This window comes from Gambusia affinis, linkage group LG11, assembly GCF_019740435.1.
Source record: "Gambusia affinis linkage group LG11, SWU_Gaff_1.0, whole genome shotgun sequence".
NCBI classification, from domain to species: domain Eukaryota; kingdom Metazoa; phylum Chordata; class Actinopteri; order Cyprinodontiformes; family Poeciliidae; genus Gambusia; species Gambusia affinis.
In genome coordinates, this window is record NC_057878.1 from 6860693 (window position 1) to 6879353 (window position 18661).

The 18661-nt window shown below is 42.0% G+C and overlaps 1 protein-coding gene across 1 annotated transcript in view; it reads left to right on the forward strand.

Annotated features, from left to right (window-relative positions):
* The window catches only part of slc49a4 (solute carrier family 49 member 4), a 54326-nt gene that overhangs the window by 24388 nt on the left and 11277 nt on the right, over window positions 1-18661 (forward strand). Inside the window, exons 5-8 of the mRNA XM_044132805.1 lie at window positions 705-813; window positions 9314-9381; window positions 15259-15386; window positions 18227-18409. Coding sequence (XP_043988740.1) covers window positions 705-813; window positions 9314-9381; window positions 15259-15386; window positions 18227-18409 — 488 coding nt within the window. The remainder of the gene's footprint in view (window positions 1-704; window positions 814-9313; window positions 9382-15258; window positions 15387-18226; window positions 18410-18661) is intronic.

Consider the following 18661-nt stretch of genomic DNA (forward strand, 5'->3'; position numbering starts at 1 on the left):
AAGTCAAATTTAGTTGGTGTTTTAAGGTGTGTGTTGTGGCAAATGTTCTGTTTTCGCCTCCTGCCTCCGACGTTAGCTAGACAGGCTGTTTGATTGCTAGCTGTAATTTTACAACGGCATTACCTTCATGAGAATAATGGCTAGAACCTCTTTAGTGTTGGACTCATTAGTTAGTGTTTTTAGCTTTTCCTTTCTTTAAAGTTGGGGAAAATTAATTAGTATGCTATTTGGAAATTGCAAAGTAATAGGTGGGGGAGGGACCATCCTCTGTGTTGCTGTGAGGTCCATAAAGTTGTAGTTCTCCAGTTCCTTTAGCTGTGCGTCTGGATTTTTAATTGAAATACGTTGAAACAACAGCAAAGGTTTGACAGAAAATTTCAGTTTTTCTTTATTTAAACCGTGATTACTTAACAAAAGTGTTGGTATACATTGAGACAGTTAACCATTACATACATAGAGCCTGCTGTTGTTGGATCAGCTGTATTAAATCACTTCCATTCATGTTCCTTAATAGACGAGCATTTAATAATGTAAAATTTTCTATTTTATATTTTTTTTAACCAATACTTTTATCTGATACAAATACCATGAACTAGAACTCCAGCTCATCAACTCTTTGGATAGACAGGGTTTTTTATTTTTTTTTTATTTTATTTTGCATACACTGTACTTTGTGTTTGACTCGTTTTCTTTCTCGCCTTCAGTAACTTCCGTTTCCTGATGATTGCGTTGGCCTACGCGGTCCCTACAGGAGTGATCGGCGGCTGGTCTGGAGTCCTGGACATGGTTCTCACTCCAGCCAAAGTCAGCCAGGTAAGATCCGAATTGTGACATGTTTCTTCTAGGTTTGAGCACAGAAAACACGTTGAGTTCAAACAGACAGTGATTTTATCTTTCATGTTTTTAAAATGTCAATCATTTAAAAAATAATAATAATTAAAGCTGCAAGCAGCCTCGTGCGGCCCTCGCAGCAAGCGCTGCTCTGGCTCACTGGCCACCGCGGAGTTCCAGCCGCCGCGGAAGCTCTCGCACCGTTTCCAGGGCCGGCGCCCGCTCGCCACAGCAGAAGCTTTCACGAATCTTCCCCGCCCGATCGCCCGCCAGACGACACACGTGAATGCGTTCGGCAGCGCTCCCCGACGACTCACAAAAAATCTGGCGCAAATCGGTCGATGTACGGCGGAGATATAGCCGACGGAAAAACTTAGGGAGCGCAGTGGAGTCAAATTACATTTCAAAACTTTTGAGCTCTTTAGAGGTGAACACAGGTCTTACATTTCGAGTTTGGGCCAATCGGATCATCCATGTGTGATTTAAAGACAATCGTATGACTATGGCAAGGGTCTGATATTCGCAATTTGGCCACGCCCACACTGTTCAGCCAGCATTGACAGATGTCATCACCTTATCATTTTAAGTGAGTTTGCACTGGCTTGAACTGTTATATAAATAACAGAGAAAATGTAAGACATACAGCAGGAAAAAAGGTGACTTCCTGTCGGAAGAGGGTGGGGCTAAGGTGATGACATAAAGACCATCACAATGTGATCAGGACTGCTCTGTAGAGATACACATGTGTACCAAGTTTCATAATTCTATGTTAAAGCATGGCTATAACATAGAAAAAGCCATTTTAAAGGCTTTTTAACATAGAACATTTAAAATATTCTAGGGGGCGCTATAGAGAAATTAGGCCACGCCCACTAAATTATATATATTATTATACAAGTTTAACAATAAAACGGCACATTATTGTTTGGAGTTTCTTAAAGTCTTTTTGGGACGATTTGCAGTGACCAACTGACCTGACTGACATGTTTTAGGAGATGTGGGGGGAAACCGGAGCACCCGGGGAAAACCCACGCAAACACGGGGACAACATGCAAACTCCACCGTGCTGCCCACCTTTTTTCCAATTGGGTTGGGAAGGGATCTATTTTATAGTTTCTCAATGGGGAAAAACTTTTTAAATTTGGTCTTGACGGAGCGTGGCGTGGCGCCCCGTTCACAGAGGCTACGACCTCCACTTATTCAATTCCTCGGTTCCTCTCTAAATATCAATATCGTCTTCACTCTTCTGTTTCTTTTTTGGCTGCTTCAATCGCAGCATGTTTTGTAGTTTTTGCCAAAATGAAGTTTTAGATTTTCCCTTTTTACCGTCCTTCATCGGTTTAGTGTCTGGATGGTCCAAATCCTCCAGGACGGTTTCTTCAGCGATCTTGGTCTCTTTTGAGGTCCCTGGAGAAACCTTACCAGGCTGTACTGGTAAGGTTTCTCCAGGGAGTTCCTCCTCTGAAGAAACCTCTGGACTCGACACTTTAATCAGGTCGACTTGGCTCTGTCCGTCTTCCTCCTTCTCTTGGAAAACATCAACATGTTTTTGTTGGAAATCTTCTTCCTCATCTGTCAGTGTGTCGGCCAGCAGTAAATCCTCTCTTACTCTTTCCAGATCTTTTTTCACAGTGATGATCTCCTCCTGGTATTTTTCTGCCTGATGTTTCAATGCAGTGACTTCTGTTTCATAGCGAGATTTTAGCTCCACGTACAAACTGTTGATCTACTCCAACTCAGCCTGGGCACTTCTTTCCTTGTCTAGCAGCAATTGAACCTCTTTTCTTGTTTTGTCTAGGAGGACAGCGTTCTCAGCTCTTGTATTTTCAAGAAGCACTTTGTAATCCTCTGATTTTTCCATATTTCTTTCTCTCTCCTGGATTAATTGCAAATTAAGTTTTTCGACTTGGTGTTGCAGCTCTGAATGTTGTCTTTCAAGGAGAATCTTTTCTTGCTTTTCTCTTGAAAGAGCATCTTCCTCCTGCTGCATCTTCTGGTATTGTTCCATATCTCGTTTCAATCGAGAAACATCAATGTCGTATTCGTTGTATGAACGTTTAACATGAAATAACTCTTCCTCCAAAAGTTTCTTGCTGTCTTGCAGGAAGAGCGTCTCTTTTCTCGATTTTTCCTGGAGGACGGCGTTCTCAGCTCTCATGGTCTCAATAAATTCTGCGTCCTCCTCCGATTTCGTCACACGCGTTTTTCTTTCCTGACTAATCTGAAAAAGATGTTTTTCAACTCGATCTTCCAGAGCAGAATAATTTATTTTGTGGATCAGATTTTCTTTCTTTTCTTTTGAAAGAGCGTTTTCCACCTGCTCTATCTCCTCCTGATGTCTTTCCACGTCTTCGTTCAGTTCAAAAATGTCACTTCCATATTTATATTGGAGTTCATCGTATGAAATTTTGAGCTGAGTCAATTCGTCCTGCAATAGTTTCTCGGTGTCTTGTGATCTTTTGTGACATTTCCTGGAGACCCTTCTCAGCTCTCAGGGTCTCCTGGAGCCGTTGTTCCTCATTCAGCTGCTCTTCGTTAAACGTTTGGGTCTCGCCCTCCTGCCTCACCAGAGCATCGTCTGCTTCATACTTGGAGCTCAGCTCTTCGTAGGAAGTCTCCAGTTCATCCAGTTCTACTTTTTGCTTTCTCCTCTTGAATTTCAGATATAAATGCTTCCTGGCTGAGGAGGTGGGCCACCTTTAAATCCACATATTTTTGTTGTAAATGCTTCATCTCCATGTCTTCTACATCCTTGTAGGCCTGGGAAGCAATGATAACAGCTTTAATCACTTCTGGATCGCTGTATCTCTCTAGTCTGTCAAGTTCGCTCCTTGCGTTTTCTGCCTGGCTGATTAGCATTTCTTTAACATCCGTCTGCCTTTTTAAATGGACTTTCATCTCTTTCAACTCCTCCTCCAGGTGGGCCAGTCTTCGGTTTTCTTCAAACCTTCTGGCTCTCTCCATTTCCAGAAGGTGGTTCAGTCTTTGGATTTCCTTGTGTAAGTTACTCGGGTGTCTTCCTTCGTGGTTGTCCTGGACTTCCCTTCTCCCGTAGAATCCCATCGTCTCACTCTGGCATCTTGGCGAATGTTGAGACATTTTCTCCTAAAAACAAACACTAAAATCGTCGATCGGTTAAGTACTTGAAAGAGCTTTGCACACGTCTGAACTGGTCAGTGAGTCCATGATTCACTTGTTTTTATCCCAAATATCAGGGCATCAAACTCATTTCCATTTGGGCCAGATAAAAAATCAGGATGTCCTTAAAGGGCCTGTTGGGCCAGAACGTATTGATAAAAACCAATTCAGTTGTTAAAATATCAATAAATAGGTGTTTCAGCATTCTGTAAGTTACTTAAAATAACATAATATTGAACATCTTTTCACACTAATCAGTCCATCCAGGATTGTTTTTGTGGTTCTCTGCAATCGACATCACAGATTTTGTGGTGCAAATTTAGAAATATTTGTAATTCGTTAGGAATTTTTACGATATTTCAGCTAATATATGATGTGACCTTTTATTAATTGCTCTATCAGTCATGGACTACAACTCGACATCAAGTCAGGCTGAAACAGCAGTCACTTGAACCCAAATGGTTTGAGAAAAAACATTTTGCAAAAATCGGAAAAAAATGAATTTTGAATATGATAAAGCCCCCAAAAAGGCATCCAAAGAGGGGGGCAGAATCGTAATAATAAGAAACAGTACAAAAACAATATTCCTTCGCAGCGCTTTGCTGCTCGGGCCTAATAATAATAGCAGGGAAGTATTTCTTTGTATGTTAGCCCTACTTTCCCGCAGCTCCACAATGTGTCCTTGTCTTAATTTTATTCCTGCTGGGTTACTTGCTCACATTTCTCATACCTGTCAGATTGTCATCTTTGCTTTCCTGACGTTGCCAGAGTTTTGGACATGTTGAGTTAGACGGGTTGTTGTGCAGCTCGGAGGAAAACACTCTGCATGATTTGTGCCTCCTTACCTTCAACCCCATGTCAAAACGAGCATTATTTTGAGGTTCTCATCAGACAGGTGCTGCTTGTGGGGGAATTACACACAGGAGAGCAGAGGATGAGACATTCCTTGTCACACCTCTGCTCTGTGCCTCTCTCGGGAAGCCGCAGAGAAGGATACAAGTTCGTTCCTAGATTTAATTTCCCCTCGAATTTATCGCAACCTTTTCATCAGTGCTCGTCAACGAGAAAACTTTCCTGCTGGAATTTGTGCATGTATTTCATTAAGGGGGCTGCACAGTGGTGCAGTTGGTAGCACTGTTGCCTTGCACCAAGAAGGTCCTGGGTTCGATTCCCGGCCCGGGGTCTTTCTGCATGGAGTTTGCATGTTCTCCCTGTGCATGGTGGGTTCTCTCCGGGTTCTCCGGCTTCCTCCCACAGTCCAAAAACATGACTGTCAGGTTAATTGGTCTCTCTAAATTCTCCCTAGGTGTGAGTGTGTGAATGGTTGTATGTCTCTGTGTTGCCCTGCGACAGACTGGTGACCTGTCCAAGGTGACCCCGCCTCTCGCCTGGAATGTAGCTGGAGAGGAACCAGCAACCCTCCTGACCCCATTAGGTACAAGGGTGAACAGAAAATGGATGGATGGATGGATTTCATTAAGGGCAAACGAGAGAGCAGAAGGGCGGAGGCTGCTAAAGTTAAGGAGAGGTGTTGCAGTCAGGGGGAAAACAATGTTTGTTTAGTGACATTACCTCGTTTTGTCTGAATGAATAAAAGATCATATTTAGGCATCTTGTGCGAAGCCCAATGTGGGCTTACATACTCCAACTACATTTCAACTCATCCCGTCTCTGTCGGTGAAAAGCTTTAGAGGTGTTCAGACCCATAAACTATGCAGATAAAAACACATCACATGTGAAGCAGTAAAGGCGTCGTGTCTGTCCGCCTTCGTATTTTTGAGTAAAATTTATTTATGCTGCACTTCTAACATAGATGACCTTCCCTTCCTTGCGCCCACAGAAAAATCAGTGTCACAGAAAGCATTAGTATGAACATAAGAATAAAATGTTTTACTGCTGCAGGAATAATTGTTGCTTTCAGTTTGAAATAGAAGTATTTAGACTGTATCACACATTCTGTGTGTCTAAATGCCTTAATGGGGTTAAACTGTGGTCTTTTCACTCTTATACCAGTCCATGAATCCAGCACACACTCCACACAAACAGGTGTGACTTTGTCCCGTTGGCCATTTGATGCTCTGCTCTCCTCTGCCCTCCACTAGTGTTGAAATCCACGTCATGTCAGTAATATTTTATACTCCACCTGCGTTTGATTTGGCAGCTTTCCTTGAAGTATGTCCATTAGTTATTTAATCAATCTCTTTTCATAATTTAACACCAGATAACGCGGGAGCTACTGCTTCTGGATGTTTATCTATGTGTGTGTTTTGATTGTGTATAAAGAAAAAAAAACAAACAAACAAAAAAAAAAACATAAACGAAATCATTTTGTCCAAGATCTCCTGTAGATGTAAAACACACGCATCGACTTCAAGGCCGGAGAGAAATGGTGACAAAGTAGCTCTGGTCTCCCTGCTGTCATCCTGAGATGCAAGATCCCATTAAATGACCTGGAAATGCACCCAGACACATTAACAAGCTGCATAAATTGATTCTGCAAGCGATAAGCACAGGAGCAAAGGCAAAAAAAAAAAGAAAAAGAAAAAAAAGAAGTCTTGCTGGCTGGTAGATGGTACACCAAGAGGGATGTGAGAACCCAGAAAATTAATAACAAACATGTTTTTGTTGTTTTAGTCTCATACGTACCTGCTGTCTTACATGAACATGAGCAAGATTTGCAGACGGAGCTAAGGTCTTTGGAGAGTATACTGGTCTCTCAACAAGCATTGTCTTTCACAAATCATGTAGACATTAATTAAAGAATTGCTTCTTTTTTACTTCATCCCTGCAGCTACACTGGCAATGCCTCACCTTGCTAAATCAAATCATTTAAGCCAGATATTGCAGGTAATGGACATACAGTGAACACCTGATATTCATGGGCTTTAGGGGCCTCAACAAATACTTGAGACCCCCTCATATCTGCCTGTTTTAATAGCTCAAATACCAAATATACCTCATTGTGTCAATACTCACAGTAGACACTACCACAGGAGCTAAAGCCTGGTACAGATGGTGAGACTTTTATGCCAGATTTAGACCTGATCTTCCCCTTCTGACATCTTAGTACGCTCTGATTATCACGACTACTCTAAAGATACTCCTGCTGTGTGTGGTGTGTGCTAAGAGCGATCTAGGCTGCTCAAAAGAACATCGGGACATGTGGCCTGCAGCCAATCAGAAAGCGATGCAATGGAAACACCTCGCTTCAAAATACAAGATACAGAAGACAAAACGTTCTGCCATGGCATACCAAAAAGTGAGATGGACTGTGGAGACATCTTTTTGTTCTGTCTTTTCTCTTGATAAAAACAGTCCACAACCTATCACCGTTGCTTCTCCTTCGTCGGCCATGTTTATTTGAATGTTTGTGAGTGAAATCTGTTTGTTGTGGTCGTACTCGGCGTAGGACTAAACCTGTCTTATCGATGATATTTCCATCACCTTATATATGTGAGGTCTCTCAGGTTTTTTAAAATCACCAGAAAATGTTCAAATCTTGCTGTGTGAACCAGGCATCACCTCTCGCCACAAAGGACAATGATTGGCGCTTCCTGATCGGCTGCTTTGCAAACGCCAGCCGATCAGCCTTTCAAGCAGGTTTGCGATTCCCAAGCTGCGTTTTCTTTTGAATATTTTTCAACATCTTCCATGGACAAATCCCCGAATGGGCAAATTTTCCACATAATTTGGACAAAAATAAAATCCATGAATAGATTGGGGTCTACTGTACACCATGCCTACAGGTGTGTATCGTCATAGGACGTAGATATGCAAGGTGGGGGTACTTGAATGGGCGTTCATAAAGATAGCCACAATTTTCACTTTCAAAGCGTTTTTTTTTTTGTCTGTGCGTGTAAAAGCCCTCATGTCACCATGACAACTACGTTTCAGGAAACAGGTGCTCCACTTTGCTCATCAGTCATCTGCTTTCCCCGCTTTAATGGATATGCATTTTTAATTTGAGCACCCAGAACGCCGATCCAATGCGTCTGAGCTTCATTTATTTTAATTACCTCGTTTTGTTTCCCCCTCGGAATCGATCTCCAAACCACTTCCCAGGGTCCAGTTTGACCAGAATGCAGAAGCTGCCTTTTCTTGCGAGTTCTGCGGCTAAATCTGACGTGTGGCTTTTCAAGATGTCATAGGAGAACAAATGTGTCGTCGAAAAAGAGCTGATAGTAGCGTTCGTTTTGACTTTTGGTTTGAATGGATTATTGAGAGAGCAAATTAAAGACAACAAACAGGAAAAGCTGTGCAAAGCGTGGAGCCTTGGATTTACCTTTTTATAGCAGCAGTCGTCTGAAGCTTATTAACACACTTTAAATATAGCAGAGATGATTAGGCGTCAGATCTGCCCTTTCTAAGCTTTCCAAGGCACTAAGAATACCGCGGTTAATTAACTCTACATCCGCTCGTGGTGCACGATAATTCAGATTTAGGAATTGGAATGTTTTAGGAGCTTATTGATGTTTCACTTCCTCAATAAGAGCAAATGTTAAAAAAAATAAAATAAATCTTGCTATTGTGCCGCACAAGCTTGCATTGACAAATATTGGGTATTCATTGAACCCAAATGTTTGGTTGTGATTCTCCTGATTTAAAATGTTTCTTTTTGGATCTTTGCTACCCGTCTGCGTTGGAAGAGGCAGGTAACGTTTTGAGAAACCCGGTCCTCCAAGGGACACTCCGCAGGAAGTCATTTACATCAAGCACAATAGCATTCAGGCGTTCATCACTCACTACGCCAAAACACATTTTATGTTCAATAACTTTGGCAGTCCACTTTTATTTATTATTGCCTTCGGTGACACGTGGGCGCAGAGAATGATTAAGCAAAAAGCGCCGGATCCTCGTTTTGACTCTGCTCCCTCGCTGTGTCGTCCTCCATCTGGTCGGAATTGGTGATAAGTGAGTTATTGCCCCGGGGAGGTTGAGCAGTGCTGCTGGCACTTGCTTGTTTTCATCTGGGTGCCTCGCCCTTGTTGGTTTGTGTGTTTGTGTGAAGGTTTGCAACACATGCAGCATTTTACCTGCCATTGATTCTCTGACAGTCCCCTGGCCATAGCATCCTGTCTCCTGACTTTGAGCAAATGCTCCAGCGTTGGCTTCCATTCCTCTAAATAGAAGCGGGACAACAATCCTTTATAGACACACACATACACACACACACAAAATACTGTCAGCCTGGGCAATTTAGCTGACATGGTAACTGAAAGGTCTCAGTAGGCTTCAAACACTTAGTGCTTGCTCTTTGTCTTGCTCTGTCCTCCCTCTCTTACCTTCTCTTTTAACCCACTGTTCAATTTCTTTTTGTCTTTTTTTTTTTTTTTTTTGCTTGCAGGTGAATGCAGGCTGGATTGGTTTCTGGTCTACTGTTGGCGGATGTGTGTTTGGAATAGGAATGGCCAGGTAAGTTCAATACTGCTACGTTTACTGTACATCACACCAGTGTAGCCTGTAAGAACTGCACAAACAGGTCAAGAATATGCCTAGAGTGTGTGATGGACTCTAATTTTCAACACAACAAACTCTTTCAGGCCGTCTACAGTGTAATGGTGCTCTTCTCTATTAACACTTTAAATTATAATTCTTAAGTGGAAGGAAAAGGTTTTCGAGGTTTTTGTTCTTAAATTTGTAATGTGTACCATAAATGTCTTTCCACATCTGTAGGCTGGTATTTGTGCCAAAGTGTCTTGCAAAAACAGTTCAACCTCTTTCTGATTTTACCAAGAGCATCCACAAACTGTAGTTTTCAAGCTCTACCACAGATTCGCCACCAGACTTTGACTGAGCCACTTGAATTCATATTGAACTAAACCAATCCATTGTGGCTACATCCGTGTTGTGCTACTCTCCTTGTTGTCATCTGACTGGATCATCTTCTTCTGAATGTTTGCTGCCTCCCCTACATGGCTTGTAGCAGCCTGCAAATCTGACGTCTGCTGCCTTCTTTTAAACAAAAATCTTCCTTCTTGTAATTCTTCCAGTCTGATCAGATTTGTGGAGTGGTGGCTTTGTCAAAAGATTCTCTAGTCTGAGCCATCGAGCCCTACAGCTCTTTTAGAGTTACAACAGACCACAACGAGGGGAAGCAGCGCCACAGGAAACGATGCAGTAGGTATGCCGGGCCGATCGGTGGCGCTGTATCACTGGCAGAGAACGACACCAAAAAAGGCGCATGCAGGACAGAGACTTCATCGTTGTACAGAAGAACATGAAAGCAGCATTTTGAAATGTAACCACTCTAAAAAATTAATTATTTATGGTCTTGAAAAATACGGAATCTGTACATGCAAAACCTAAACGGCAAAAAACTTTTGCAGATGCACCTGAATCTGTCTTTGTTTGAAAGGACCTTGGATTAACTTTTGCTTTAATTTGTAATTAGTTGATTTCCGAATTCAATTGTTGGATAAAAAAAAACAAAAAAAAAAAAACTTTCTCTCCTACTACACCCGTCTGCACTTCTCTGTTGGTCTGTCACATAAAATAGTTTAGTTCACATTTATAACGTGATTGTGAAAGGAATATGTCTGAATACTTTTGCAAGGCACCGTATGCTCATTCTTCTCATCTTCACTGCAAGACTTTAACACCAAGTTTCGAACGAACGCGGCCGGCTAAAGCAACCCTTTGCAGACTCGCGAGACAACCGGCCTCTCGCATATCTGATTTTTAAATGGCAGTTCAGTTTGTTTATTAAGCTAATACAAGCCAGCTCAGTAGAAACTTGATGGAGCCACTGAGGCGTTAAATTAGAAAATAAGCATTCACTGTAACACCTCATTAACAGCTGCACTCCTTCTTCGCAGCTCAGTTGCACACACACTCTGTGTCTAATCCTCAATGTCGTGCTGTGTCAGTTATTCAGAAGAAAAGGTCGTCTACAGCGAAAAGAGGATGCAGGCTTATTCCCTCTGAAAGACGCGCATTATACACACGAGGACAGTCACCAACGCGGTTGTTTTAGATCAGACCTGGCCAAACTGGGAATCGGGGTTTGGTGTCAGTTTTCTGTCAAATGTAAAGGAGGCCATCCAAACGTGAACCGGTAGCGACAGAAAAAGACGGCAGCAAAGTGGATTTCAATTTAGGAGGGAAAATGAGACGGCAAACATACAAATTCCTCTTTCAAAACATGTGCGAGTCTAACTCGTATGACAGCTGACACACTGTCAAAACAGTATGGAAGTACAAAAGGCGGTTGTCAGTGAGGTGTCATCTGAAGACATATTCAAGACGTATTCGTGTTCTTTGCGAGAGCCTCGGCTGTCACTGCGCTGCCTAACCGTTGAGATGAGCCACTTCGCTCCCCGCACTTCAGCAGCGTTATTTATAACATCAGTCGTAACCGATAAGGGCCATGTGAAGAACAGTGGAGCGTCCACTTGAACTTAACAAAGAGGATCTGTCTCTTTTGTTTCCCCCCCTCGTGTCATCCGCTCTCTCTCTCTCTTTTTTTTATTTTTTTTATACAAGAGCCGAGCCCAGTGACAAAAGAGAGAGTGGAATTGATGCTGATGCAAGCACCGCTTCCCCCTCCGCTGATGGATAGAGAGCCACGCGGTGAAGACAAAGCGTGGAGTCTGCAAAAGACGGAGGGGGGGGGGGACTCGTTCATGCTCTGATGGATGCGGGCCGACGGCCAATCGTCGCTTCCGGGCAGTTCTGGTGTTTTCTTTAGGTCGTAATCAGGGAAATGAGCCCATTGCGTTCCCCTCCCCTCCCCAATCTTAATCAATATGGCCGTTTGCAGCACGAGATGAAAGCATTTGTAAACAAAACTGATAAATTGTGGTGCAGATTATGCATTCTGAGAGTCAGGGGAGGGAATAATTCCTCTCTGGTTGGAAATGAATTTTGGCTTTGGCAATTATCCCGTCGCTTCTTTGGCTGGAAAAATCTATTGAACAGGACTGGAATCATACTGATGAGGTTTATTAATCTTCCAACAACTCAAATATATATATATATATTTTACACTAGGCAATTTTTAAAAATTCAATTTTAATTTTAATTTGAGGGTAAAAAAAAAGAAAGAAAGCATTTTCTTTGTATTGGGAGTTATATTTTGTCTTAAGGTATCATTCTGAAGAAGAATGAGAAAACAGCATAAAAATTAAGACTTTAAAGTGAGTTTACTCAACCACATGTAGTGGGCAAAAGGTTGCTGCTGTGTAGTGCAACCCTTCCACATGCAGCGACCATTTAACCACATTTCACTAGACTTATTTCACTTGAAGCGATGAAGGAAAGCGAGATACGATCAAAGAGCTGAATTGCTGTTTTAGTGTCTTTTTAGCACAGAAATCTGGTGTTCTCTTTTTCCATATCATCGCTCACTGGGACTGTATTTAGAAAGTAATCTCAGAGATGCGATTTGACAGCCCTCTTATTTTAAAACAGTTTTGCAGGAGCTGTTTCACGTGAGATGAAACAAATAGGAACTAGATAGAATTTTAATTTCTTCACTGACTTCCTTTGTTCATCCTCTTGTATCCAAATATAAGCTTTGATTTATATTTATTTAGTGTCTGATCTTGTCACCTCGCTACAATATACGATCTCTTAATTCCTTCTTTTAAAATCGTGTTTTCTTTCCACTTGCAGCCTTAATGTTGGATGTTTACAATGTAACTTATGCTTATTAAGTTACATTGTAAAAGTTTAGAAGGAGTTAGATTCTAGAAACTATCCCAAGTTTTGGAGATTTCACGCGACAATCTGCAATGCAGTTTATCATAAAAAGATCATCGGCTACAGCGAAAGCCGTTAATCTGCTTCAACCTCTTTGAGAGCACAGAGCTCAGCGTCTACCTACAAATTGTCTCTTTCCAGTGGGCGCTCGCACGATGGCGTTTGTTAAACCAGCCGCAGTCCGAGTCTTCGCGCCTGTCGTGAAACGCACGCGGCAGAAAAACCAGTATCGGTCCGTCAGCTGACGGGTTCAAAGAGCCATGCTGCGCCTTTTTCTTTTCTCTCTTAAACGAAACAAAGAATGCGGAAAGAACAACTTAACGAGCTTCAGCAATTATCCTCCCGTTACAATTCCCAAGAGAGGCAGAAAAGCAAACCAGGTAATTTTCCTGCATGTCACGGAGGCCTGAGATGCGCAAATCCTCCAGCTTGATGAGATGATACAGAGCAAATACAAATGATGATCGGCTTCGGCCTAATAGGCTTTGGCTGTAACCAGGGACGATTTGTGATTGCGTATTGGTCATCATATTATTCTGTCTGTGCTTGCCGCGCTCAAACTGCGGACAGGCCTGAACGATAATATCATCGCCTGCATTGCACTGGAGAGCAGAAAATGCAATTTGATTCGACGCTACTTAGATGAGCTTGTGTTTATTGGTAATAAAATCTGTTACAAAGATGGAAACTACTGGCTTTTATTTTGAATATTACCTCACAGATCCAAGTTGCCTAATTTACTAAATGGCATTTGGTAAATTTGTCTCCCTCTCTGATGAGAGACAGACAAAGTTTTAGCAATATTTTTTACGTTTTAAAAGAATTTAGAGTCCTCTTTTATTTTAAAGGCTACACAAATCCTGTACTGTATTTTGATAAATCTGAGATCAGTGTAGAATATTCCCGCCTAGCCTTAAGCACTGTATTTATTGCACTTTTTAAGACTAATACTAAGTTGGTCCTGATTCCAAAGATTGTTGAAAATGCCTGCTTCGTGTTTACATATCTTGACTTTGTTTTAAATAATCTCTGACGTAGAATTATTTAGTTCAGGTTCGATCAGTCCAGTTGTGGGCTTACGGCTAGCCGCTAGCCGCTAACAACTCCACTATTAGCTTTACAGCTTCCCACTGGAAAAGCTGCTGTCACCCTGTCTTCTTTTTTAGGATTTTAACTCAGTTCAATTTCTTTATAAATCACCAATTCACAACATCTCATCTCAAGCTACTTCACAAAAAAGTCAATTCAGTCCAATCATACGTAGATTCTGATTGGTATCATCAAACACTGCAGTCAAGTTGACCATTCAAATTAGTTAAGAAATTTTCTATCAGGGGGGGAAACCCGGCAGGTTGCATCGAGTCCTTGACTCCCTCAAGTTCAGCTGACATTTAGCAAGAACGGTAACAAACATCTTTATTGAGTGTACTCTGGGACTAGATGGGGAACTAGAAAAGCAGCTCGGTGTGAATAAACGAGCCGATTGGAATTCATACAGCTCGGTCGTCGGTGATCTTCTCCACAAAAGGGTCGAGGGGCTTTTGCAGGGCGCGGGGGGGCAGGGGGGAAATGTTTTCGCACATCTCTGGCACCAGAAGTGCGTGAAGAGCTGTGGATGCGAGCCAGCCTCTGGCAGATGGCGAATGCAGATTTTATCGGTGCGACTGTGGGCTGGGAACGGAGATCCATGTGTTTCGAACTGCTCATTCTGTGTTTCGTCAGGTCGAGCTCTGTGGCCTGTCACGCCGATCCGTCGAAGCATTCACACGTTTCTCTTGTCCCGCGAACACAGAACTAATTTGTCTGCGTATAGAACGCATAAAGGTCCATTAGTCTTGTAAAAATGCCACAGAAGAGCACAATGTGTCTCTCAACGCAAAGGCTGTTTTCTGTCATCCCCTCGCTTTCAGCTCATTGACGGAACGCCACCACCCAGCCGAACCGATCAATCATTCGCAGCAGGTTCTTTTATTCTCATATCGGGTTGCTTGTCAAGTTCAGCCCTCTTTTCTTCTGCATCTCGTCTGTGACCAACGAAATGAAAGCAATTAGTGCCTGTCTTTGCTACAGGCAAATCCAGCCTCATCTGATCTTCCTCAAGCATCCACCCAGAGGAAAAGAGAGGGCCAGCTGAAATGAATTTAGACGGGGCTGCAGAAAGAAGTCTGGAAACTTAAAGGATCTCTTTGTAAATATGGCCCAGTGGCTTCCCTTCCACACTATAATATGCTGCGTTTCTTGAGTTTGCCTGCTCAGTCGGTGAGACAAATTGAATCAACTCGACGCCTTTTGTCTCCCAGTCTAATGAGAAGTAGAACTGACGCACTCAGAAACAAGTGGGAGATGGAAATGTTCTATCCTTGCTGCGAAACTGTGCGTGTCCTCTGTAATATACTTTGACACTCGTCACAGAGGAACCCGAGTTGCTGAAAAAATTGCGTCGTATCATCTTGTGCTTGTGAAGGATGCGCCTTGTTTCTGGAGCAGCTGTCTTTTAATCTTGCCAGCTTGTATGTATCTTTGAATTTTTACACAACAGGGAGTTTTAATGTTGTTTTCCCTCCCTCCTTACCTTTTTCTGAACCTCAGATTTGCAGACTCCATCCGTGGGATGCTGAAGCTGATTCTGGTGCTGATGCTGGCAGGAGCCTCACTGTCCTCGACATGGTTTACGCTCACCTGTTTGAGCACAATTACCCACCTCCCGGTTACTGCAGGTAGGCCCACGCTAACATCACAATCAAGGTGACTCTCAGATTTTTTTTTCTTTTTTTTTTCCAGTCACTGAAGCTTAGTCACATTTTCCACCCTGTAGTCACTGTCTCATTGTGCGTGTTGGAGTACAAAGTCAAAATGATTAAAGGAAGTAGGTGTCACAAGCTGAGCTATCAATCAATTCACATCAGCGATAACAACCTTTAGGGATGTTAGTGGATTTAGCTCCCCTTCCCTAAGCTATCTAATACGCATATAATCATGTATTTCTAAACCACAGATTGTAATCATGATTGTTCATCATCATTCTCCCAACCCCTGGAACCGCTCTCTCTCTCTCTCTCCAGCTCATGTCCTCTTAGACACTGGCAGCCTGATGCAACCAGCTCCCAGTCTCATTTGTCTGGCGTCGTACCTAAGAGGGCAGCAAGACGTTGCGATGCGACACCTAGCATGCCTTTCTATCTTCACAAGGACTTTACATTGACTTTAATCCAATTTTCATTGATTTCTTTAACCTGGACCCTTACACTAAACTTAACCATTACCAGCACATGCTTAAACATAAGCCTAACATAAACTCAGTTCACACCTTAGTCTTAACCCATAACCTTAACTAAATCCATAACCCTTATCACAGGGAGGTCCACAGCATTAGGATCAGGGCGGTTGTAGATGAATATTTTAGTAAACGAGTAATCTATCAATTATTCTTACGATTAATCGAGTAATTGGATTAAAAAAAAGATAAAGTAAAACGTTGGTAAATCTAACATAACAGCGGGATTACTATCGCATATCAACATCAGTCCAATTTTTCACAGTTGAGCTTCCCTAACAATAACTTTTCTGTAGTTTAGAAAATTAACCTGTAACATTAACAGCTCACGTTCTACGTTAACCTGAAGAAAAGTTCTACAAAAAGTTATAGTCACCACACTGATGCCACCTTAGCAACTTTGTCGCTAGAGTTTGCAACTTTTCAGACTGAAAAAAATTGGCATCAGCCAAAATTTGTAATCGGCAGATAAGACTTTTTTTTTTTTTTTAAATCAGTGATCGTCCAGAAAAATGCAATGGGTCCACCCCTACTGATGTACCTTACTACCAGTCAGGAGTTCATACCTACTTCCAACTAAATACATAAATAACCCATAAATACAGTCGGGTTGTGACTCAAAACCTACTTACCAACATAGAAACCCACTCCAATAATTGGTTAACATAGAATCCACAATTAAAACATGAACGAGTGGGTGAAAAACAGGATTATCTATAGAAATATTACATATGCTAAGTTGGAACACAAGGTATTCTATCTCAGCATGTGCTAGATGTAACCCAAACACCTTTTTGTTACGGGGTGACAGTTCACTTACTGAGAAGGCAATGAATGCACACAAGTCGTTCATGTAACGGATATTTATAGATTTCTAGCGCTAAATTCTGGTCTTGTTCTCTTTTTAATATTTTCTGCCAGCTTACAATATTCAAAGCATTCCTCAGAGATGATTAGTTATCATCTTCCTTCAAAGGGTCTCCTCCTACCTTTTGGGGCCCGATGTACAGAAAACACATCTCCTTTTGAAGGCAGCCTCTTGGGGGGCGAGGATTCCCAGTTGCAAACCTGTTCTCAGGAATGTGACGTGCCTCAGAGGAGCTGTGATAAAAGGAAGATGCGGACAAATGGGACAGTCGTTGCCATGGTTTTGCTGAGATTAGGAAGAAAGCGGGAACTCTGGCGTGATGAGTCTGTCTCTTTACACATTGGCGTCACATCGGACCGAATCGGTAGATGGCGCAATAAAACTCGCCCGCCAACAATCCCAGCAAATTTTGAAAATACTGAATATAGTTCCTGTGAGCTGGTTTTGCTCATTCGCATTGTGCACAAGGAGCAAATGAGACAAGCTGTTAACCAAATGGACACCTGTGCATTTTGGCAAAAGAATAAGAAATTTCATTTTAATGTACTGTAGGATCCATAACATGAGGCGCATTTTAATGTGGCGTGCGCAGGCGAACTAAAACCAGTGATATATTGCAAAATAAATTGAAACTGAATTTGTTGGCCAAGGCAATCAACATGTTTTTGTTGCACGACATGGCAGACTGGTACAAACAGTCCCCAAGTGGAGAGTAAGAATTAGGACAGGATGCATCACACCTCACTCAACTTTTCGTAAAGGTAGTTTCAACAACTGTGAGTCCAGAGCTAATGTATTGATCAGTGAAAATTTTCCCCCAAGTTAAAGATGAATTATTTAAAGACGTAAGCGAGAAAGAAGAAACCGAAAACACAATTAGGTGGAAAAACAAATTGCTGTTCTAGAGGAACGTGTTTTATGCTCATATGTTCTATTAGCTTGTGCACCTTCTGCCTCCAACCAATTATTTCTGAGACAGCGCTCATGAAAGAGACACATCATAATTATGAAGTTGAGCCAGAAAAACACATTTCGAGTGACAAAGTAATCATGTCACACCGAGGAAAAGGGGCAAAAGCACCCTGGAATTGGGTTTGAGAAAGAAAGCCATTTACTGTGGAAAAAACACCTACAGTATTTTGGTTTCCTGTTAAATTGCCACCTGGAGGCCTCGCTTACTAAATGGACCGTTGTGTCGTGGTGAAGGTCCGTCATAAATCTGGTGCTGGTAAAAAAAATAAAATAATGGTGGCGCAGGAAGCCATCAGAGGTTGAATATATCATTCCTGCTCCACAAACTGCACCCTCGTATCTTTCTTTCAAAAGAATTACTCAGGTTAATTTCATTAATGTGCTGCTTTAAAATATTATTTATTTATTTATTTGGTTCCGCCGTTTGTTTTATCTTTCCACAGCCATCCTCTACACTTCCTGCATCCTGGTTGGCATATTTGTCAACAGCAGTGTGCCGATATTCTTCGAACTCTTCATTGAGACGGTGTACCCGGTCCCTGAAGGCATCACCTGTGGTGTCGTCACCTTCCTGGGGAACTTGGCTGCTGGACTTCTACTCTTCTTCCTCACCTTTTACCCAACAAGTAAGACCAAAGGGCTGAAATTACCTGTAATAAGGTCAAATCAAGTGTTGCATATTTCAGCAACAAAGTGATCTACACGATAAAAACACAACACAATGACAAACAAGCAATGAACGTTGCATTTTGTCGGATGCCATCAAAAAAAAAAAACTTAAAAAAAACGCATCAGTTATATTAATCAATGTTCCAGTTGTTATTAATCAAAGGCAACTCTGAACAGGCCGGGGGTTTAGCCTTGATTTAAAGGAAGTC